The sequence below is a fragment of the Oryza brachyantha genome, chromosome 4 (genome assembly GCF_000231095.2).
Source record: "Oryza brachyantha chromosome 4, ObraRS2, whole genome shotgun sequence".
Classification (NCBI taxonomy): domain Eukaryota; kingdom Viridiplantae; phylum Streptophyta; class Magnoliopsida; order Poales; family Poaceae; genus Oryza; species Oryza brachyantha.
In genome coordinates this window covers 13,602,312-13,624,980 of record NC_023166.2, presented here as the reverse complement: position 1 = coordinate 13,624,980, position 22,669 = coordinate 13,602,312, and the positions used below count along the sequence as shown (strand labels likewise).

Below are 22,669 nucleotides of genomic sequence, written 5' to 3'. Positions count from 1 at the left end.
AACGAGAGAAATTCGGGTATAATACTATGACTCACTGATCCACTCACACAGGTCACAGACCTGCTAGGCTGCCAAGCCCGGATACCCCAATCGTAAATATCCCACTCTCGCGTGCCCAAAACCACGACGGCCAGAATACCGGCGCGCACACAAAAAATACCAGCGCACGCCAGTACGCCACCAAGAGGGGCAAACACCTACACACACCGCACGCGAAAGTACGATGCTGCCCACGCAAACGTGACGAAACTACAATCCGGCCCCACCCCTCAGCCCTAAAGCTCCCGGGATAAAACCCCACCTTCCGTCGCCCACGCCTCCCCTTCCTCCCCTCTCCTCCTCCTCCTCTTCCGCCTCGCAAACGCAACCTTCGCCCAGGAGGAGAAGAGAAAAGGGGTTTCGATTTCCTCGCGATTTCTCCCCCCTCCCCCCTCTCGATCGGGCTTCGCGGGGGCTCCGCTGGTCGGATTTGTTCGTTCCCTGAAAGCATGGAGAAGGATCAGCCCGTCATCAGCCTGCGCCCCGGCGGCGGCGGCGGCCCCCGCGCCGGCCGCCTCTTCGCCCCCGCCTTCGCCGCCGCCGCCGCCTCCGGCTCCGACTTCCTCCGCTCCCACGGCGCCGGCACATCCAAGGTGAGAGGCAGAGAGAGGGGGGGGGGGGGGGGGAGAGGGCGAGAGCTTCCTGTGCATCCGATCTGGCGGCTTGGTGGTACTGTTTCGATGCGGATTCGATTGGTTGATGGCGGGGCATATGAGGGGGAGATCCGGGGAGAGGATCGGATCTCGGGATTGAGGGATGCTCCAATCTGGGAGGAGTGTTGTTGATGCTAGGTGATGCTTCTCATTAGACATGTAGATGATATTTTGTGGTGGCCATCGCTTGCACAGCTGAACTAATTTTTTTGGAGACGTTAATGTGAGACGAGGGACTGACACTCCTAACTTTTATGTGATGCTTTTACTGACTAGAGCTGGATGTTTCAGGTTCAGTTAGGATTAGGGTTTGTGGTAGATTTCAGGGTTTGCATAGTTCTTCTACATACCTTGTCTGATACAATGGGCTGTGCATAAGTTGTTAACTGAGCGTGGCCTGTTCGGCTGCAAAGTTCATATATACACATATTACACGCATATATATATGTATATATGTATGTATATATGTCTATATCTCTGTTTTAAAATGCGAATATTGTTTAAGTATAGCATCCTTAGCTGAATAAAACAAATTGCTGCAGTAGTTATGTACTTTATTTTGTGTGTTTACAGTGTTTTTTTGCTCAGAAATTCTCCATAATGTGGTCTTCTCCTGCAATTTCATTTTAAAGTTGTGGACGTATGTTTTCCACTTTGGTATGCTAACGTGTGCACTTTTGCTGTAGATTGGTGATTCAAATTTTGAGGCGCGTGAGCGCATTCATTATACAAGAGATCAACTTCTTGAGCTGCGTGAGGTACTTGAGATTTGTTGTGTTATTCCATATCAGTTTCTGGATAGGAAATTTGCTGCGAATATCTTCTTGAATGTGTTCTGCTTAACATACTCACCATCGTTTGGTTTTGTTGAAAAGTGCCACTATCGAGCCAACATTGGAAACCGAGTTTGTGTTTTTTCCCTGTGCGCTTGGCCTAACCTTCAACTGGCATATAATATTTATATTGCTGTGTATTCGAGAAATACTTATTATATTGAGCAAGTATTGTAGCTATTTGTGACAACCTGAAGACTAAATTTTGCACATACCAATTATAGTTTTACTTTCTCACAGATCATTGACATACCCGAGGCCATCTTAAGAATTAAGCAAGAGATTGACACGGAGCTTCATGGTGAAGATCAGATCTGGGGTCGCAATGAGCCAAATGTGAGCTCTTTTCTATTCCCACTGTCGTTGTAATTCACTTGGTTTTCTTTCTGTGTTAATCCAATGTTACTCAGTCCTGCCAATTAGTCTGGTTGAATCATGCAATTCTGTCTCAAATGGTAATCTTTTGTTGTTCAGGTGCAAGTGCAGGCACAAACTCCAACTCCAGCACACAATCGGTATGGTGAGACAGATAATCGTGACTGGCGTGCACGGACAGTTCAACCTCCGGCAGCTACTGAAGAGAAGTCCTGGGACAACATTCGTGAAGCTAAAGAAGCACTTGCCTCAAGTGGCCGGCAACAAGAACACGTTAACAGGCAGGATCAATCAAACCACCAGTTTGCTTCAAAAGCTCAAGTATGTTAAGACAAGAATTACAGGCTTGTTATTATTGTTGTTCCATTTGACCTTACTTATTACTCCTATTTTTGCAACTTGAATAAGCTCATATTTCTTCCTGCGCTGAACAATGTTACTTTGGAAGTAGCTTTGCTTACTGGTTGCTACTGATTTTGAATTAAGGTTGCTTCCCTCTATTGATCATGTGTGATTTACTGATTTAACCTACTTGGTTAATCGATGGCTATGATTATTCATCAAGTTAGTAGAGCAACTTGGTTTTGCAGCCGCTTCAGTTGTTGGGTTGATCGACCCAACTCAATGTTGTTGTTTAAACATGTTTTGCTCTCCCATAATACGAAATTGATTGTTAGTGCCATGTATGTGATATTGACATACAATTTTGACCATATCTTGCAATCAGTGCTGAAATGTAAACCACTAAAGAAGTATCGGGCTATAAACACATTTTTGCTACAGAATAATGTCAACAAGTCTTAGAAGTGCAGTATTCTGTTATTTTGTTATGCAATCAATTCACATGTAATACTGTTCTGTTTCTTTTGGCAACTTGTATACTTTATTTATTGTGATCAGACCATTGCTGATGTATGCCTTTTTACACTGTTATATTTTTCTTCATATATTGTCATCATTCCATGTCATTTTTGTTATTAAAGGTTGGTCCAACTCCTGCTCTTATCAAGGCTGAAGTACCTTGGTCTGCCCGAAGAGGCAATCTCTCAGAGAAAGATAGAGTCCTGAAAACAGTGAAAGGGTAACATAATTATCATGCAGTCTTTTTTATGTTTTTGTTCCTCTTTGAATGTTCTTAGTTTTCTTCCTTTGTGGAGTAAGTTTCAGATAGCTGCAACTATTGTGCCAAAATTATCAGTTTGCTGCAACTTTAGATAGAAACTTCAGAAAACTGCATCAATAGTGTATGATTTATCAGAAAGATACAACTTTATTTGTTTGAAAAGTTTTATGTCCACATGTCATACAAACATGCTGTTGTAAGTTGGACCCACATGTCATACACACGAAAGGGATAAAGTTGTAGTTTATGATAAATCGTTTGCTATTATTGCAGTTTTATGAAATACCAATCTAAAGTTGTAGCAAATTGATAGTTTTGACAAAATAACTGCAGTTTTCTGAAATTTACTCTTTATAATACTGAAAGTTGTCTTACAATATGCATATTTCTCTTGCTTATGCAGTATATTAAACAAACTGACACCGGAAAAATTCGATCTACTCAAGGGACAACTAATGGAGGCTGGACTTACTACTGCTGATATTTTAAAGGTTGGATGACTTTTGGCTCTCTGGTCCTAAGCTTCCTTTTCTAGCTAGCTTTTGTGATTAATCTATCTTTTGATTTTGGTTCAGGATGTTATTTCCCTCATATTTGAGAAGGCTGTTTTTGAACCCACCTTCTGTCCAATGTATGCTCAACTTTGTTCTGATCTCAATGAGAAGCTCCCATCATTCCCTCCGGAAGAACCAGGTGGCAAAGAGATTACATTCAAACGCGTGCTGTTGAACAATTGTCAGGAAGCATTTGAAGGTGCTGAGAGCCTAAGGGCTGAAATTGCAAAATTGACTGGCCCTGACCAAGAGATGGAGAGAAGGGATAAAGAAAGAATGGTCAAACTAAGAACACTTGGAAACATTCGTCTAATTGGTGAGCTACTTAAGCAAAAGATGGTACCTGAAAAAATAGTTCATCACATTGTTCAGGTATGCATTAGGAAATTGATAATAAATTTAATATTATTCAGTGGTACTACCTATCTAATATTTTGTCCATATTCAGGAACTCTTAGGGTCTGGACCTGATAGAAAGGCTTGCCCTGAAGAGGAAAGCGTTGAGGCTATTTGTCAGTTCTTCAATACCATTGGCAAACAGCTTGACGAGAACCCAAAATCTCGTCGAATTAATGATACCTACTTCATTCAGATGAAGGAGCTAACAACAAACCCTCAGTTGGCACCACGTCTGAGGTTTATGGTTCGTGATGTGGTTGATCTTCGTTCAAACAATTGGGTCCCTCGACGCGAAGAGGTAAATCAAACCTAGTGTTTTAATTATCGTCTATACATGCATTGTCTATCATAATGATGTTAGCTCTTGGTTGTACTGGGGTGCTGCTGTGATACTTCGGGCAGTGGTTAGTAAACTCTAGAACCATAGTTCTAGGAGGGCATATTACTCAGTAGTAGCTCTCAACAGTGAACTGATTAATCAAACAGACAGCTCATGTGGGAATGGTAAATAACTGCCACTGCTATGAAATTGCATATATTTATTTAAAATCAATGAGGCTTGCCTTTTGCTTCATACCCCATTGCTATATTAACAAGAGAATGGCCACGTTTATAATCACTAGTTCACCATTTTGACTATATTGAAGTGTTCTATTTGGTGTCATAATATTGTTTCTGGCTACTACACTTAATTTAGTGCCAAGCAATCAATATTTCTTCCCACTTTTAGCTTGCCGTTCTTATTAGCAATCACTGACTTGCTGGGTTTGCAAATTTATTCATTCTGAGCTTTATGGTGTTTGCAATCTTCAGATTAAGGCCAAGACAATCAGTGAAATTCACGATGAGGCTATAAAGACTCTTGGACTACGGCCAGGGGCAACTGGAATCACGAGGAATGGGCGTAATGCACCAGGTGGTCCTCTTTCCCCTGGAGGATTCTCAATGAATCGACCAGGAACAGGAGGGATGATGCCTGGGATGCCTGGAACACCTGGGATGCCTGGATCAAGAAAGATGCCTGGGTTAGATAATGATAACTGGGAAGCTCCGCGTTCTAAATCAATGCCTAGAGGCGACCCTCTTCGGAACCAGGGTCCGCTGCTCAATAAGCCATCATCTATTAACAAGCCATCATCTATTAACTCCAGGCTTCTTCCTCATGGAAGTGGAGCACTAATTGGCAAGAGCGCTCTTTTGGGCACTGGTGGTCCACCATCTCGCCCTTCTAGCTTTATGACCAGTCCAACTAATACACCAGCTCAACCTACAGCATCACCAAAACCCTTGAGTGCAGCTCCAGCTGTTGTGCCTGTCACAGAGAAAGCAGCTAGTTCTGCCAATGAGGTACCGGCTGCAGTTCAGAAGAAGATAGTATCCCTTCTCGAAGAGTATTTTGGCATACGTATTTTGGATGAAGCACAACATTGTATTGAGGAGCTTCAGTGTCCTGATCATTACCCTGAGGTCGTGAAAGAAGCTATCAATCTTGCTCTGGATAAGGGTCCCAACTTCACTGATCCTCTTGTTAGGCTACTGGAGCATCTGCACACCAAGAAAATTTTCAAGACTGAAGACCTGAAAACTGGATGCTTACTGTACGCGTCGCTGCTGGAAGATATTGGTATTGACCTTCCTCTAGCTCCATCACTGTTTGGTGAAGTTGTTGCACGTCTCTCTTTCTCGTGTGGTTTGAGCTTTGGAGTTGTTGAGGAGATCCTAAAAGCTGTGGAGGATACATACTTCCGCAAAGGAATTTTTGATGCGATCATGAAAACCATGGGAGCAAACTCTTCAGGTCAGGCTATCTTGAGCTCGCACTCTGATGTAGTTGATGCCTGCAACAACCTTTTGAAATAATAGCTCTGGTCAGCTTTGGCACATCAACCTTTCAGATGCTGTGCCTAGGCAAAACAGCATCGTGTATTCTCTATAGCTTTAGATGTTTCACCCCAGAGGAACTCTCGTACTTGAGATGTGAGCAACAGCCAGTTTTGTGCTGTATATTTTTGCGAGGTCAGATGAGTGTTCATTATTGTTTCGACAAGAAGGAAAGAAAGAAGCCATGGATTTTGCTCTCAGGTTACAGCTTAATTCGCTGGAGCCTGAGATGAACAAGGCTTAATGTGGTATTTTTGTGTCCCTTTATTAGTTTTCTGTGCGTACACATTTTGTAACAATGTACTATGGTTTTGGAGTATTCTGTTGGTTACAATATATCGTGTCATTGTAGCGGTCAAATTTTGATACCTAATTCTGAGGTTTGCTTGAGCATATGTGCCCGTGTCCGATGAAGTTATTTAATCTTGCCCAGAATTTCTTGCTAGGTATTTGATGGCATTATGTTCGTGGTTTGTTTGGGCGTGCCATACTGCCATTCTGTTGTTTTGTGGACTAACACGTCGGTAGAGCCCCCTGGGGTTGGAATGATAAAAAAAAAACTTAAAATCAACTAAACATATGGGGTGAAGAACAGTGTTCTTTGTTAGGATGGTATAGATGGTAAGGCAAACATTGTAATAAATATGTATCATTTGGTTATGCCATTTCAACTTGCATGAGAATAACTGTTATGCTCGGTGTGATAGCGTTTGCAGGCACGATAGTGCTTCTGTTTCTTATCACACTGACGTAACTGATGCGGTAAATCAATACATATTTTGCATTAGTCAGGATAGTATTTCTTGGCATGTATGTCACATGCCGTGCAGTCTTGTGTGACAGTGTTTCTAATCACATCAATATAACTAGCGTAGCAGAGTAACATAAATATTTCATTAGAGTTATCTTGGCAAAATACGGAGATTTTAAGGAATAGTGTAATTATACTTATAAAATAAACCATATACACTGTGGAAAGTAGCATTAGTTTAGAATACACCTTATGCTTAAGTTCTAACACAGGCAACAGGAAAACTTTTTCTCTCTCTCATTCGCCTTGTGAGTAAGAGCTAAAACATTTTTTTTTATCTTATGTGAGCCCATCCTGTGACCACATTATTACCACAGCACTACGAGAGTTGCTTTAACAATGATTCACTATTCACCAGTCTTATCTCAACGAGTGGGGCATATCTTAATATTATATTAAACTATAAATGTTAATGTTGTTTATAGAGTGTTCACAATGCTCCTACATGACGAGTTATCTTAGCTCGCTCCTACATGACGAGTTGTCTTAGCTCGCCACGTAGTAGCTGTGCCGACGTGGAGAAATGAGAGTGTGAGGACAAGTGGTCTCACCAAGTTTCACGCGTCTCGTATAAGATACTTGTGGCTCCAGCAAAGTAAGGACCTCCCCAGGCTCGAGTCATGCATTGGAGGATACTCATGGCTTCATGTGATCCCATAGGAGCTCCCAGAGCATCCATGCATGTCGCGACCAAGGTAGAGTTACTCCATCCCGTCTCAATGGCGTCGAGCCTCAACACCAACCCCAGCGAGCATCACCAAATGTATTGCCTCCTCCACGCTGCTTCACCAGATCCATGCCGCGTCGTTGGATCTACATCTTGACATCGTTTAGAGAGGAAGGGAAGAGGAGAGAAGTGGTGCTCTAGGTCTCCAGGGAGGTCACCACTAAGGGGAGGCCGACGACAAAGAGAAGAACACACGTTGAGAGGATTGAGATGGAATTAAATATTTTTTCTGGTACGTAGAGGTTGACATAAAATTTTTAAGCCAATTCTACAACCACTCATCCTACCAGCAAAGTAAATTTTGGACCCGTGGTTTAGGTGACGTGGTACTCTGATACCATTCACGAGGGTTTTGCACTATGAATGTACTTGTGCTATTTTTTTTAAATTTTTTATAGAAGATATTTTTATCCGGCTTCTATATCCACCCAGAATATATGCATTTCATTTTATTTCGGTAACTTAGCCTAAGCAGTGTACTTATGCTGATTTTTTTAAATTTTTTTAGAAGATATTTTTATCCGGCCTCTATATCCATCCAGAATATATGCAACTTTTTTTCGAACCTAAAATTTTAGATGCTATTTAGGTCACTATACGATACGTGCCCTTTACATATACCTATGCCGATGAGACCGAAATCGAATCAATTGCAATTTGCAGAGCTCACCCACCCACCTCTCCCTCTCTTTCTTTCTCCCCTTGTGGCCTTGTCGCGTTGCTCCTAAGCCACCGGACGCAGCAGCATTCGTGTGAGCGATCGGTTCCACAGCGCCCTCTTTCCCCTGTGACGCCAGTCGGCAAGTGAGAAATCGAATCTACCTTATGCAGCAGCAGTGCAGGTGTAACAGACACAGCTCTCTTCCCCCGTGCCCGGATCAGAAGGCGTGCGCGGTTTTTTTCTAGGGTTCGTCGGCCGGCGGGGCGGCGCGGGCCGGCCTGGTCCAGAGCTGCATCGGCGTCGCCCGCTCGCGCTCCTGCGCTGGGAACATGGTATGGTGGTGCTCGAATCCAGCGATCCTCGTAGTAGAAATGATGCGACCGTTTCTCGCTCCTGTTGCTTCCCTCTCCGCTGCCTCTGTTGATACTTGATTGAATATTTGAACTTTGTCCGCATGGGGTCCATCCCGTTTTTAGGAAACATGGGCATGGCAGGGAAGAATCATGTGTTAGCGTACATGCAGAGCGCTTGCGCTTCTGCTCATGTGTGTGGGCGGCTGCAATGCTCATGGTAATATGGTATCATCTCGTTGGTGCCCCTTTGGGATGTTTGGTAGGTTATTGCCTTACTGGGTAGTGGGTACTTATAGCTATCTATGTGTGATTTGTCCTGGTGGAATTTGGGAAAGTTTGCTGCAGTGTTCACTGCCTTCTTGTAGGACTATGGTGAATTTTGAGTTGAGCAGGTTGGAAGGCCCATTATATGTTTTAGTAGTACCTACTCTTTACTGAGATGCCCATAGAACTGGAAAGAACTTGTATGTGAGAACCTATGGAAGATAACTTGTAATGGACACCGTATTTGGTCTGCAAAACTCCTTTCTGTTGCCCACTAATATTATCATGTTATTTCTCAATGTCTAGAGTAATTATAGCTTAGTTTATTATAAAATTACTTTAGATTGTTTGCCAGCACTTTGTACACCATATGTATGCTACATACAGATGTGATTCCGCACATTTTCTCAGGCTGGAAGGCACACCATTATTCTCATGCAACCATCGCATAACAGAGGAACCAGAACATTTATGGACTTCAATTCAGTTAACCACGCACTGGATGGTTTGTATTTTCTCATACTTGCTTCAAATGTTAGTGCAGTTATGGGAATTAGTTTTTCTCTGTTATGTCTATGTTTCCCTGATTTGGGGTTGTCACAAAAGGCGGTGCATTAGTAATTTTAGTGAACAGTTGTTCCTTGCTTCATCTATATAAGCAATTTGAGGAAACTAACATGATATACTATAGCTAATGTTTAGAAGAGTCCCCAAGCTACTCTGACCAAAGTATAAGCTTGAATTGCAACGGATTTATTACTGCCATGGAGGAATGCACATATTACTTCAATTCGAATCAAGATGTTAGAGGTCATACACTTTCTTTAACCATTAAATGAATGTGATTTCTGTAAATTTCACATAGTTTGGGAGTCATACAGTTAAGTATGAGCCAACTATAGGACCATGCCAGTGGCTATATGATTGTTTTCTGTTTTCCATTTGAAGTATTGGGAAAAGCATATTTGTTTCCCATCAAGATCTTAGTCACGCCCAGGGCAAGCATTATGCAATCTTCTTGTTTCTTAATCCATTTTGTATGTTTATTCTTCCATTAAGGTAGTAGTTACAGTTTGCTGTATGGAATGACAGGAATATGTGGCCTTTATGAAAGGAAAATCAGGGATATCAACCCTATGGTCATGAACTTAACTTATGATATCAATGACCTGTACAATTTCATTGATGGCCTAACTGACATAAGTGCACTAGTGTGAGTATAAGTTTCATGACTTTGAAGAGCATTACTTTGTACGCCGATGTGTTACAACTTAGAGCTGACTTACCTACTGCGTGCTCAACACTTGCAGGTACGACCAGTCGCTTCATGCTTTCCTACCATACGATCGTCGATGGATAAAGCAGAAGATGTTTCAGCACCTGAAGAGGTTGGCACAGCAGTGAAATGTGGCCGTTATTGGCCTGTAAATCAGCAAACAAGTGTGCAGTGCTGTGATCGTCGCTGGCTATAATCAGTAAACAAGCGTGAAAAGGTATCTTGTTGTGGTTTGTTTCATGGTGTGAGATATCTGGGACTTATTTCTTGTAAGAAAACGCGAAGCTCTGCGGTATTCTGGCTTTGAATGGAATGGTTTGCCTCTGTCCCTGTCTGTCTGTGACAGTATCATGTGGCCGATTTACTTCGTCGAAGCTGACGGTGAATGCAAGAGAACGTTCAGGCGTTCGGCTAAACCGATGCATCGTCTCTCTTCGGAATTTCTAACTTGTGTGCATCGTGTCATCCGCCCATGGCTGAGCCGCTGAGGTAACCGAATGCGTCTCTTCGCACAAAATGGCCAGAAAAAAAGTCCTGATGCCCATGGAGAAAACAGTGAACCAAAAAAATCGAAGGAACTGCCTCAATATCCTACCAAATGATACTGTGTTCTTCTCTCTTTTCTAAAAAAATGAAAGGAAAGGCAATTCTTGTTTCACCTATGACCTATTGATGTGCTATTGCTGCTGATACACAAACAGCTAGTCTACCAAAGAGACGAAGAGAGCAGAATCAGAAACGCCATTGGCAATGAATGAATCGTGGGACAAGTATGCTATCCACGAGCTTGTCCGTAACTCACATGGGCCTCGTCACCTGTTCACGAGTGGGATCAACTCCACATCATCTGTTGATTCTGTTCCAGCATCAAGCACCTTGATTCTTTCATCGTCGACAACCACATTCAGAGGATGACAACCAGACTCATCTACGACAGGGATGGAAAATTCAAGAATGTCTGCACCTGCTTTCACAGATTCACCACCATCTTGAAGCATCTCTGCAGGGAGGAGCGTCGAGTGTTGGTCGCTCTGGGGAACAAGAAACAGTAGCATCAACGGAAGCAGCCTTGACATGTTCCTGATCAAGACAGCAACCCAAAGGTTACTGAACTCTGCTCGAGTCACGTTCAGCATGTGTAGCAGCAGGCCGCCCCACCAGCCAGACGTAAGCAACCCGGCATTTTGGATGGACATGAGCAGCGCATAGAAAGTTCCTTCAATGCCTGGAGGACAAAGTTTGGAGCAAAGCACAAGAAGTGGCAGCCATTCGAGTCTGCCAACCATTTGGGAAACACTGTTGTCAATCACTGCAAAGACGTAATCCGGTATGCCCATCTTTGTGTTTAGTCGAGTCACCATGATCAAATCGAGCATTCCTGCCAGGCTCGAAAGCACTTGACCCCAGAAAAGCACGCTGCGGAAAGGGTAGTCTTTCAGTGCACCTTGGTATAGTAAAACTCCGAGCAGGGAGCCAATCGAGCCGATTGAATACACGAGGCCAATAAATTCCTGAAATAAACGATCAAATGAGGCAATTGAATTATCACCAAATTCTTAGCAGAAGGTCAAATAAATGGACTTATCTGAAATCACACCTCGTCATACGGATTTAAGTTTAACAACGGTCTGCATTCACAGTTTCGTAGTGATGCAATGAACCGATGATATCTAACAAATAACTATATGCAAGAACGTGCATACCTCAGAAAATCCTGGCCCCACTGTTGGGTCAGTGTACCAGTAGAACATTCCTGCTTGGATATCCAGGCTTAGATTGAGAGAAAGATACATATATACACATGGCCGCCAAACTTCGGCGCACTTCAGTGTTGCCCCCATGCACTGAATTGCTTTGTAGAATTTCCTATGAACCTGAATCCATCAAAGCACTTTAAGTGGCATCACTGTCCATGACTGCATCCAGCAATCTCATCACACAGAGAAAAAAAGAAAGGTGCCAAGTTATCTGACATTCTGACCTGCTTGTAATCGAAATTTGCAACTCGCCTCTCCTTCAGCAAGACCCCAGCTAAGAACACCAGTGCGGATGGGATGCTTAACAATCCAAGAGCCCCCTTAGAACAAGAACACAATCATGTCCATTTGACACTGTTGAGAAACATACGATGATGGAACCATGGAACCATTATATGTTGTGTCAGAGAATCTCACACCTGAGACCCCATGGAGTGAACAAGAACACCACTGATGGAGAATCCAAGCAATGCGCCAACTGAGGAGCTGAGCCCACACAGGCTCTGCATGTCTGCGGCAAGGGGCTGGTGCGCGATGCTGTTCTGAGCAACCAGCGCGTCCACCGTCACGTCGGCCACAGCCGCGCCTGCGCTCTGCGCCGTCAGCGCCAAGATCGCCGGCACGATCCCCAGCTTGCGGTGGAGAGAGAGCGTGAGCATGGACGACGCCCCAATCACTCCTGAATCATCTCAGGATGAGGAGAGGTAGGGCGCTGTGTATAGCCGTGAGATGGGGATCGGAAAGGTTCCGGTCTTTTCACCTGCGAGGAGGAAGTACGGGCGGCGGCGGTAGCCGGCGACGGGGACGACGTCGGTGAGAAGGCCCCAGACGGGCTTGACGACCCACGGGGCGCTGACGAACCCCTGGTAGAACTGCGCCGCCGACGGCTGCACGCGCTGCACGTCCTTCCAGTAGTACCCCGTGGCGACGCCGTTGACGGCGTCGCCGACGCCCTGGCAGGCCCCGTAGACGGCGACGACGGCGAGCACGAAGCTCCAGTGCAGCTCGCGGGACAGACGCCGGATCCAGCCGCCGGGGAAGGAGGCGCCGCATTCGCCGCCGTCGTCGTGGGGATCGCTGCCGCCGGCGGCTTCTTGAAGTGGGGCGTCCTCCTCTTGTGGATCCATCTGAGCAGCGATTCTTCTCGGGTTTCTTGGGGATCTACGGCGAAGCCCGCCGGAATTCGCACGGCTAGAATGCACGCCTGGCGATTGCTCGGTGGGAGAGATTGACGAGGTGCATCTTGGGCTCTTGGCGAGCAGAGCAAGAGAAGTGTGTGCGTTGATGGTATCCGTGCTCAAGGTTTTGAGTTTTGACTTGACCTTGCAACTATATTTTAGTACTAGTTTTTGTTGTGTCCTTTTACTATTGCCAACGCTACTTGGCATTTAACGTTTAAGAGTGTCACCTTTAACAGTTTCAAATCATTAAATATCTCTATTTTTGCCTTTGAGCTTTTTACTATTGTCACATCACCTCTTTGCTTGGCGTTACTGCGGCCATATTTGATTTTTTTTCTAGCTATTTAAATAACTATGATATAAACAATAAAATTAATTGTCAGAAAGTTAAAAATTGTTCTAGAAAAATAAAATGATATACCATTCTAGAAAATAATGTATTGTTTAATAGCTCGAAAAACATACACACAACAATAAAAAACTAAGAAAAAATAGAATAACCCTGCCTCCAATCAACCACTTCTTTCATATTTTAATAAATGCCATTGTTAACCTATTGTATAAATTTGATCATTTATCTCGGTAAAAATCTTACGGAATTATGATTTGTTTTGTTACTATTGGATTTATTCCTAAATATGTTTTAATTATAATTTGCATTCTATATATTATATTTTTTAAATAAGATAAATAATTAAACGTGTATAAAAAACCAACACCCTCGCAATTTCATTTTGGCCCAGCTTGGAATCCTACGTAAACGCTTACTATGAGAGGAGAAAGCCCAACAGCTTTATGTGCGTCGTATGTGGGAGAAGGTACAAGACTGGTGAACGGTTTGAGGCGGGACAACTATGATGATACATTTGGTAGCTAAGATGAAATAACAAGTGTATGTGTATTGCAATTGATAGGATGAAAACGGCTCTGAAATAAACAGACCATCTTTATCATTTCTGTTTTCATATCTTATTCAAAATCAGAATTAAAATCAAAAATGGATACGAAAAAGGCACAAACACGAATCAAAGCGAATACGGCAACAAAATTTATTGTACTATAAAAACCCTCAATCCGAACTTACATTTTTTTCTAAAACAGTAAATCAAAATTTTCAATATATTAGCAACTAACAATACCACCTTTTATCGCTACAACCAAGTTTATACATCATTTTCTTAACGATTGTCTCTATACAAACTAAAGATTATAGTTTAGAGATTATTATAAATTAAAGTGCACACCTCACGGATTATTATAGAGTTTACGTATCATATTACAAATTAAATTATACATCGTGCAAGTCATTACAGAGTAAAAGTGTTTGCGTATGTGTCTTTTCTAATAATAAAGAACTTAAATGTTGACTTGCTAAAGTGAGCTGAGCTATTTAGATCAATATTATAGATTTATGATATATGAGTGCAGAAATTTTGAGAAAAAATCCAAATTTTTTTCAACCAGTTCCTATTTCCGACGGGCAGTCCTATTACTATTTCCGAGAAAAAAATTTCAATAAGGTATATATTTAAGTTTTAAAATATAAATTTTGGTTTACACGAGCATAAACGAAAAAAAAAAAGTTTCTCCTGCTACCAGCCAGGTAGGCAATTGGCACTTGGAAGCATTGTAAACATCGTTATACGTGTTAAAAAAATATTGCAAAATTCTTACGAACACAAATTTTCGTAATTTCAGAATCTTTTTCCTGAATAGGAGTTTTTTTTTTTCACAGAAAGAAAGTTCACATCGCTGCCATTTTCAAGACCTGGCGCCAGAATCCCGTATCTGCATTTCAGAAACCCGCGCGCGCGGCCTCTCAAATTCCTGCCCGTCCGATCCGCCACCGCATGGGCCCTCACGGCCTCATCTCCACCGTCGATTCGCCCTAACGCGACCACCGAGCGCCGCCTAGCTCGCTCGCTCGCCGTCCGCCGCCTCCTCATCTTCCCGCCGGGCGCCGCCGCTGCCTCCGTTTCTCGCGTCGCTCCGCCCAACCAGGCAACCGGAGGAGCAAGAAGGCGATGCAGCCCAAGATCAGCGTGTTCTTCAAGCGTCATGCCCGTCCCGATTCGAGCAGGTTCTTCTTCGTCCCTCCCCTCTTAAAAGCTGTTTCCTTGCGATTACCCGGTACCAAATCTTGCCGGATTCCACGCTAGTAGTGGATTTCTGCAAGATTTCCAGCGTGCTCGTCGATTTAGATTTAGTAATGGACTGATCCCATCTCTGCGGGTCTGGGCAGTGGCGACGGCGCGGATAAGGAAGGAGCCGGCGCGCCGGAGGCGAAGAGGCCCAAGAGCTGCGCGGACGGCAAGGTCCTCAACAAGAAGAGGAACTACGCGCAGTTCCACCTGGAGCTTGGGCAGCCCGATTTCCTCCTCCACATGTGCTCGGTTTGCGGCATGATGTACGCCCGCGGGAACGACGACGACGAGAAGGTTCACAGGGCGTACCACAAGAGTTACTTCGAGGGCGTCCCGTTCAAGGTGGTGTTGCGTGCGCATGCTGTGTAGTTGTGAAATTCCACTGTGCTGTTCATCTCTTGTTATATTTTTCTGTGAAGAGTTTGTGACGAACGTTGTGAGTTTCAGGGTTGGCGCAATGAGACCGTGGTTGCAAGGTCAGAGGGTGGGGATCGAATAATTCTCGTGGCCGATGGAAATTCATGTGCACGGAACAGCAAGGTAGTTTTGCCTGCCTGACTAGCTGCATTGCCTCAACAGTTTAAAAGAAATCACTGTTTAAGGAAATGCAGATTGAAAGGCTGGGTTTCTCACATCTGTAAACTATAGTTTGTGTGCATGTACTTGCTGCTAGGTTTCGGATCCAATTTTGCAACCACCTTACATTTACACTAGAGGTGCAGATGCAGATTGTATTCATTTGTGACGGTGTAATGCCATGTAAATGCGTCAGGTACAGGAGGTGATCAAAGTGGTACAGAAGGAGCTGGGGTTTGGAGAAGGTCAGCTCCTTCATAAGCTCTGCAAGGTAAACATCCCGTAGCAGCGTTCTGCTCTGGATTTTCCTTGAGAACATTTACTCAAGGTGATGTATTTATCCTACTGGGTAAAAACTTATTTCTGTTTTGTAGGTTTATCTGTTCATATCTAGCCAGAGGATAGTGGGCTGCCTTGTTGCGGAACCAATAAAAACAGCACATAAAGTCATTCCAGGCTCTGCAGAGGAAAAGTGCAGTGATCTATCTGTTGATAAAATTGAATCAAGCAAAACAAACCATACATTAGAGTTCGGGGAAATCAGTTTTAAGAGGGAAGTCTTAAAACGGCATGATCATTCAGACAAGAACAAGGAAGAGTACTGCGATCCTGGTGCTATAATTTGTCAAGAGGAAGCTGTTCCTGCACTTTGCGGATTTCGAGCCATCTGGGTTGTGCCATCGCGCAGAAGAAAGCGAATAGGGTCACAACTAATGGATGCTGCTAGGTACGTTCTAATGTCGATGCAAATTTTCGCTTGCTTTGCATCACACAACATATTTTTTATTTTCTGCGTTACTGAAATATCTGTATTTCATTTCTATCAAGAATGCATAATTCTCTATAATATTGAAATATCGTCAACACTCTGGTACATTTTACTACTAGTATTATACTACCAGTAGAAAAAATGTTATTTTGTATTTTGTTAATTACTTGATTAGCAGAATTTGTAATTTTGTATCTTTTTTGCAATATAGATAATTGGACGATATTACTCCTTCAAATTTCTATTACACCTAATATTATTGGTAGTATAATTTAATCACAACCGTTTAATAAAAATAGACCAACGGTATGGATTAAATTCTACTACTAGTAAAATGCAATGCACCGGAGTCGGTCCCTTGAAATATAACTCCATTATAGCATGCATGTCAATTTGCATAGAATCCAAAATTTTCACGAGACTAGTACCGAGGAAGCTATTTGTAACTAACATCACACTGCAAAGATTGCCGGTTTATTCATCTGCTGTCCTGTTACTCTTGCTCCTCTGCAAGCATTTAGCAGAGTTTTAGTTCATCTTCTCTTGCTAAGGCCCTCGCTGTTCGTCTCCTGCAGGAAAAGTTTCCTCGAAGGTGAGGCTTTGTGCATCTCACAGTGCGCTTTCTCACCGCCTACTTCCTCTGGGAAGGCGCTGGCACGCAGCTATTGCAAGACCGGCGCGTTCTTAGTGTACAAGGACCAAGATGCATAATAAGAGATGCTGCCGAAGATGTCACGCATCTGAAACTTCACTTCCCATTGTAAAGGATATATGTGAAATATAATCAGGGATGTTCTCCCTGCTTTTATGTAGTTTAATAACCAGAAGCAGCGTGTTCTTTTTGCAGGTTATCTTTGTATTGACACTTTGGCCTATCTGAGTCCCAATCATCAGTATTTTCTTCATATCGTCTCAAGTTTGTAGCCTCCAATCTTCCGTAGGGAAGATAAGGAGGGTGACTGCAAATGATATATTTGCAAGCAATTTATAATTTATGAATAAGCTTTTATATTTGTATTCTTAGTGATCTAAAAGCCAACATTGAGATAAAAAAACTCCAAAATTAACTCTAAATTTAAGGTTGAAAATTTAAATTAACTTATAAGTAAAATTATAAACAAAAAGACGAGTACAAAGATCTTTATTAGCCCTTGGGAGTCATTAATAGACAGAACTATCTTCTAGCGTTAGGAGGATATGGGAAGTTGGGAACGCTGAACATGTCACATGTTTGGTCCATATATACAGCAGAACAAAAATGTTTGCCAATGAACCGATAAAACGGTGTTCTGAGGACTAGCCAGAATTAATAATGAGCGACAATGATGCTTATGCGCCAGAATAATACATCTTTTAATGTTTTCTCTTCGTCAATGGACCATGGATGGCAGCATTTGAGTACTCGTCAACTACTGATTGTGTAAGCGATGGACGCAAGGATCTTAGCGCGGCTTGGAAGTGAATATCATCACATGCAAAACTTTCTGACCGCAGACATTCCCGCAGGGCAGCCATTCCAGCCTCCCTGCATAGGCCTTCAAGATCTGCACCAGTGAAAAGCTCGGTACGCTCTGCTACCTTCCAAAGATCCACATCCTCTCCCAACGGCATTTTGCGTGTATGGATGCGTAAAATGTCATATCGACCTTCCACATCTGGTGGTGGTACATACAAAACCTGCAGTTTAATGAAAATTCATGGTTATTGTTTGTATATGTGTGAGAGGGAGAGGGAGGGCGGAGAGACCATATCAAAACGCCCTGGGCGCAGAAGAGCAGCATCGATTGCATTCGGACGATTAGTAGCAGCCAATACAATAATTCCCTACATTAAAAATGCAAGATACTGTTTTAGTAAAGGGAAAGGGCATATGAGATATGACAAGAAGAATCACATTTGAAATTTTGAATACTATCAGCAAGCCAAATATGTAAGAAGTACCGTAGCCAGTTCTAAACCATCCATTTCTGTCAATAGAGTTGATAAGAGTCTTTCTCCAACTGTGGCATTGCCACTAGAATTCCCGCTGGGACCGGTTCTGAAAGATCATAAAGTCCAATGTTGGCTACTTCATCATAAAAATTGACATTCACTTGTCAGATGCGGAAATCAGATTTGCATGTGCAGAAACAAAGTTCTCATCATAAAGTAATTCCACTATCATATAAAAAGAACATTTGGGGAACCATATCCAACACAAAATGCTTAATACTTCTGACACATGCCAAATTTCTATATCATGAGCACCATGAAAAAAAGCAAATGTTATTATTACATAATTGTCAAAGAAGGCCTATAACAACTAACACATTGTTATGATAATTCTATGAGATAATTTTTACCAACATCATGCATGACTTATCAAAGTTCTCATCATGAGTATGTGTCACGAGATGCAGGATTTCAGTGTGCACCTTTTAGGGGCAATTGCATCCACCTCATCAAAAAATATAATGCTTGGAGAAGCAAGACGCGCCATCTGGAATGTACGTCGCAACAAAGCTTCACCTTCACCAACATATTTCGAGTATAACTCAGCACCACTGTTTGAAAATGTATAAGAAATTTAGAACAGCACATAAGATTGTATTCTGAATTCAAAAGGTTGGCGTGTTCTAGCTATATTATTTGGACTTCAGCCTTCAAGGTACAAGATAATCATTCAAGTAGTAGAATTTAGATAAATTATGCCAGCCTGATCGTAACACTGCATGAAATAAACAGGTTATGTTGTTTTTCTTCCTCTGATCACTATCTTTCAGAGTATCTGAGATTAAGTGATGTCTATTGAATTTACAATATAAGGATCGCATCAGAAAATGTTAGGCAATTCACGAGCTTCTTTTTCCATGGTGGAAGGATGAAATGAAAAAAAAAGACGGCTATTGTTATGCCGCACCTTAAAGAAAAGAAAGAAGCTTGGGCAGCACAAGCAGCAGCTTTAGCAAGGGTAGTCTTCGAGCACCCTGGTGGACCATGCAAAAGCACCCCACGGATAGGTGATATTCCAAGCCTATCAAATGAAGCAGCATGTTTGATGGGCCATTCAACTGCTTGCTGAAGTTTTTTCTGAGGCATAGCAACAACCATCATTAAAAGAGGTTTGATTAAAAGAAAGCTTCAAAGCTTTAAATGAAGTATATCTCACCTTAACATCTTTCAGACCTCCTATATCATCCCATGAAACAGTTGGAATTTCTTTAGTTACCCCTCTTGTCACACTGTTTTTGGCCACAGATTTAGCAGACTCCCAATCGTCCATGATTAGTGTTAGCACATTCTCACTCTCTGATGAATTCGACAATCTACCATAAGCATGTCTTGCAGCTTCTCGACATAAAGCTTGTAAATCAGCTCCAACATAACCATTGCAGGATGCAGCAACATATTGAAGATCAACACATTCACCAAGATGTAGATTTTTGGTATAAAGCTAAGAAAATAACACGGTCTATAAGATTACATGTTATGTAAGAGAAATAACCATGAACATAAGTTGAACACTTCAAAAAAAAAATGCAGGGTTTGTCAAAAGGTTTCAAAACAAAAGATAAGACCAATTAATCAAATGACATTCTTATATTATTTTTATATGATACCTTAAGAATCTCAAACCTTTCTTCTGCTGTAGGAACAGTAACTTCTATCTCTGAGTCAAAACGTCCAGGCCTTCGCAGCGCTGGCTCGATGGCATCAACCCTAATGATAACAAGTGGTGCTATTATTTAAGAGAAAAATAAAGTTCAAAAACAGAATAATGAAAAGGAAACATAAATGCACTTAGTGAATTTCCTAGCATGATCTTAAAATGTTATGTTATTTGCTAAGATCACAAATCATGCAACAGATATTTCCTGACCTGGTAGCTGATGCAACAACAACTACGTGGGGAAGCATCTTCGATGACTTCTTGTTTCCATCCATCAGAGTCAGCAGCTGACCAACAATGCGGGACCCTTGTTCCCTCCTGTAAAAATACATTAAAGAAGGCTTTTCGACGACTATAAAATATGTAGATAATGTAAAACCTAACAAACTCACCTAGTGCCACGTGGTGGACATATTTCATCAAGTTCATCAATGAATATCACCGCTGGTCTATCCTGTGATGCCTGTGAGTATGCTTCAGTAAAAGCCTCTCGCAAGAACTTCTCCCCCTCACCAGCGTGGGGTTTATGCACAGAAATTGAACTGTAAACATAAGCACGCCATATTAAGTGTCAAATCAAAATGTGCAGTTAAAAGCAAAACAGAGGTTAACCAATTAGAGTTAAGTCAGTACTCAATCATTGTCAGGTGGGCATTGCATTCTCGAACAACAGCTCGGACCATGCTTTTCTGACAGCATAACAAGCAGTAAACGTTTCAGAACTTGCAAATTGCTATACCAGCAGCAAAATTCGCAGGATCAAGGCGAACTCCAAATGAACCATAGTCTAAGCGATGCATTAGTCATAGGTTGCACCGGATTAAAAACATGAACACTGTAAAAGTACCTTTCCGGTGCCGGAAGGGCCATGGAGCAGCAATCCTCTGGGAAACTGCAAGATGCAAGATTACCTCAAAAATGAATTTAAAAATAAGTGCAAAGGATTATAAGATCGGGGGAGGACGAAGAATGGATAGGCGACAATACATTGAGGCCGAGCACGCGGGCCTCGCGGGCGTAGAGGAGAGGATACATCACGAGCTCCCGGAGAGCCTCGAGGGCCGCGTGGTTGCCAGCGATGACCTCCTCAGCGCGCCACCGTCCCGTCCGCTCGCCGTCCCCTTCACCTCCGCCGCTGCCGCCGCCGCTGTTCGCCGTGCCCATAACTTCTTCCATTAGCCTCAGGCCTCTCGCCTCGTACGCTACTTCCCCATGCTAGGCCGCCGAGTTCGCAAGGTGGACGTCGAGCTGTTCCGGCGGAACGCCGGCGAGCGGTTCGGCGACAGGGCAAGAAGCGGCGACGGAAAGAGAAAAAACAAGGGCTGTCTGAGGAAGGAAGGCTGATAAACCCTAGCGTTTCCGGCCCATTCAAATGCCAGATTCGACGCGGCCTGCTCTTGGATGGGCCAGTCTGAACTTAACTGGGCCTGGAAGAAATAATTCTAGGACAGTATATCATCAATTCATCCACGTGACTTTTAGAGCTCCAAAACCAAAAGTACACACGCATATCCAGAGTTGTTACTTTTAATAATCCATGAGACCATGGTTGTGTTAATTTAAAGATTATTGATGAAAGAAAAAATTATCTAATTTTATGATAGCTATTTAATGATATAAACGACATAATTAGCTACACGAAGTTAAAAATCTACTCTAGAAATATGATATGATAATCTTCTTTGTGTATTTATTTAGTAAAAAATATACCGTTTAACAGTTCGGAAGCGTGTGCGTAAAAGCAAAAAAAATCTAAGGAAAATATGCGTGGAACGCAGCCCATGGCCTCACCAATACGATTTGTTTTATTTCTTCTTCTGAAAAAAAAAATAAATCGGTGACACTGGAGGTACCAGTGAACGCATAAACATTGTTGGTCTCCGTTTTGGTAGAGAACGTATTTACCCCTCTTCTTTTTTGCATGTGTTACGGTGTATGTAGTATATACGAAAAGTGTTTTACGCAACAGGGATACAAATATCTGCATCAACGTAGTTCAGTGGCGAGACGATATATCAGAGTTCATTGGTTTTTTTCTACATGGATTTTGCGTGAAGCGGCATCATATACATGTACTACTACTATACCACTACCCATTACGCCCGTCCCTACCGGGAAAGAAGGCACGAGCGATTCTGAACACTGCATGTCCCGGTAGTTAGTTGGCCGGCAGTCATAAAACCCACTGCCACCGTTCGCTTGCCTACCGCGGAACACCTCCAACTCCACCGCCACCGTCGTCGCGCGCACAGCGGCGCGCAGGGCAGGTGGCGCCGGTCTGCAGCTGCAGGCCCCGCCCGCCGAGCGCCGGGCCGTCGTAGGCGTCGCCGACCCTCTCCCGGCCGGCCGGCCGGCCCCCAACCATTACCAACCGCGTCGCCGGAGTAAATGCCGCCATCAATGGCGCTGCAGTGACCGAGCTGAGCTGATCTAGCCGCGGGAGCTGATCGATCAACCCTCCCTCCCTCCCCGAATTTACTGCGGCACACCAAAGCAGCACCCAACCCAATTCACTCCATCGCCATCAATACACCTTACGCATCCACATGCACATGCTAGCTTGCAACTGCACAAGATCAAGCGGCCATGCATGTTTTATTTTTTCCAAAAGAAAGGGAGAAAAAAAACCAAAACATGCATCCAG

The 22,669-nt window shown here is 43.0% G+C and overlaps 4 protein-coding genes and 1 pseudogene across 5 annotated transcripts; 3 read left to right on the top strand and 2 right to left on the bottom strand.

The window, feature by feature from the left end:
• The first annotated feature begins 334 nt into the window (after positions 1-334).
• On the top strand, positions 335-6,280 carry LOC102722012 (eukaryotic translation initiation factor). The gene is made up of 9 exons (XM_040522978.1): positions 335-632; positions 1,379-1,450; positions 1,766-1,861; positions 2,000-2,221; positions 2,884-2,981; positions 3,427-3,514; positions 3,599-3,949; positions 4,026-4,274; positions 4,790-6,280. Exons 1-9 carry the CDS (start codon positions 489-491, stop codon positions 5,834-5,836), a joined length of 2,367 nt encoding a protein of 788 aa, XP_040378912.1. The 5' UTR covers positions 335-488; the 3' UTR covers positions 5,837-6,280.
• A 1,824-nt stretch (positions 6,281-8,104) lies between these two features.
• LOC102719200 (enhancer of rudimentary homolog) lies at positions 8,105-10,273 on the top strand. Its single transcript, XM_006652415.3, has 4 exons — positions 8,105-8,388; positions 9,085-9,178; positions 9,766-9,886; positions 9,984-10,273. Exons 1-4 carry the CDS (start codon positions 8,386-8,388, stop codon positions 10,075-10,077), a joined length of 312 nt encoding a protein of 103 aa, XP_006652478.1. The 5' UTR covers positions 8,105-8,385; the 3' UTR covers positions 10,078-10,273.
• A 204-nt stretch (positions 10,274-10,477) lies between these two features.
• LOC102721732 lies at positions 10,478-13,209 on the bottom strand (annotated as a pseudogene).
• A 1,692-nt stretch (positions 13,210-14,901) lies between these two features.
• On the top strand, positions 14,902-17,348 carry LOC102718922 (protein CHROMOSOME TRANSMISSION FIDELITY 7). Its single transcript, XM_006652414.3, has 6 exons — positions 14,902-14,967; positions 15,130-15,373; positions 15,479-15,571; positions 15,804-15,878; positions 15,982-16,334; positions 16,952-17,348. The coding sequence occupies exons 1-6, from the start codon at positions 14,912-14,914 to the stop codon at positions 17,085-17,087; spliced, it is 957 nt and encodes a 318-aa protein (XP_006652477.1). The 5' UTR covers positions 14,902-14,911; the 3' UTR covers positions 17,088-17,348.
• A 334-nt stretch (positions 17,349-17,682) lies between these two features.
• LOC102721446 (cell division control protein 48 homolog B) lies at positions 17,683-21,336 on the bottom strand. 2 transcript variants are annotated; one of them, XM_040523306.1, is made up of 12 exons: positions 21,013-21,336; positions 20,873-20,917; positions 20,659-20,714; positions 20,418-20,567; positions 20,236-20,343; positions 19,976-20,075; positions 19,525-19,809; positions 19,276-19,445; positions 18,791-18,919; positions 18,318-18,414; positions 18,123-18,200; positions 17,683-18,053 (listed from the first exon to the last, which is right to left on the bottom strand). In XM_040523306.1, the coding sequence occupies exons 1-12, from the start codon at positions 21,199-21,201 to the stop codon at positions 17,730-17,732; spliced, it is 1,731 nt and encodes a 576-aa protein (XP_040379240.1). In that variant the 5' UTR covers positions 21,202-21,336; the 3' UTR covers positions 17,683-17,729. The 2 variants fall into 2 exon arrangements, with proteins under 2 accessions (XP_040379240.1, XP_015691779.1); XM_015836293.2 differs by lacking the exon at positions 20,659-20,714 and having other exon boundaries at positions 21,013-21,104.
• Positions 21,337-22,669: the final 1,333 nt, after the last annotated feature.

Excerpts from the sequence above, each read along its gene's own strand:
- LOC102721446 (XM_040523306.1), bottom strand. The coding sequence starts at position 21,201 with ATGGAAGAAGTTATGGGCACGGCGAACAGCGGCGGCGGCAGCGGCGGA. Across the intron at positions 20,918-21,012 it reads CCCGCGTGCTCGGCCTCAAT|TTTCCCAGAGGATTGCTGCT; the intron begins GTATTGTCGCCT and ends TGCATCTTGCAG. Across the intron at positions 20,568-20,658 it reads GCCCACCTGACAATGATTGA|TTCAATTTCTGTGCATAAAC; the intron begins GTACTGACTTAA and ends TTATGTTTACAG.
- LOC102722012 (XM_040522978.1), top strand. The coding sequence starts at position 489 with ATGGAGAAGGATCAGCCCGTCATCAGCCTGCGCCCCGGCGGCGGCGGC. Across the intron at positions 1,862-1,999 it reads GGGGTCGCAATGAGCCAAAT|GTGCAAGTGCAGGCACAAAC; the intron begins GTGAGCTCTTTT and ends TTTGTTGTTCAG. Across the intron at positions 3,515-3,598 it reads CTACTGCTGATATTTTAAAG|GATGTTATTTCCCTCATATT; the intron begins GTTGGATGACTT and ends ATTTTGGTTCAG.
- LOC102719200 (XM_006652415.3), top strand. Across the intron at positions 9,179-9,765 it reads AGTTAACCACGCACTGGATG|GAATATGTGGCCTTTATGAA; the intron begins GTTTGTATTTTC and ends ATGGAATGACAG. Across the intron at positions 9,887-9,983 it reads ACTGACATAAGTGCACTAGT|GTACGACCAGTCGCTTCATG; the intron begins GTGAGTATAAGT and ends CAACACTTGCAG.
- LOC102718922 (XM_006652414.3), top strand. The coding sequence starts at position 14,912 with ATGCAGCCCAAGATCAGCGTGTTCTTCAAGCGTCATGCCCGTCCCGAT. Across the intron at positions 14,968-15,129 it reads GCCCGTCCCGATTCGAGCAG|TGGCGACGGCGCGGATAAGG; the intron begins GTTCTTCTTCGT and ends GGGTCTGGGCAG. Across the intron at positions 15,374-15,478 it reads TCGAGGGCGTCCCGTTCAAG|GGTTGGCGCAATGAGACCGT; the intron begins GTGGTGTTGCGT and ends TGTGAGTTTCAG.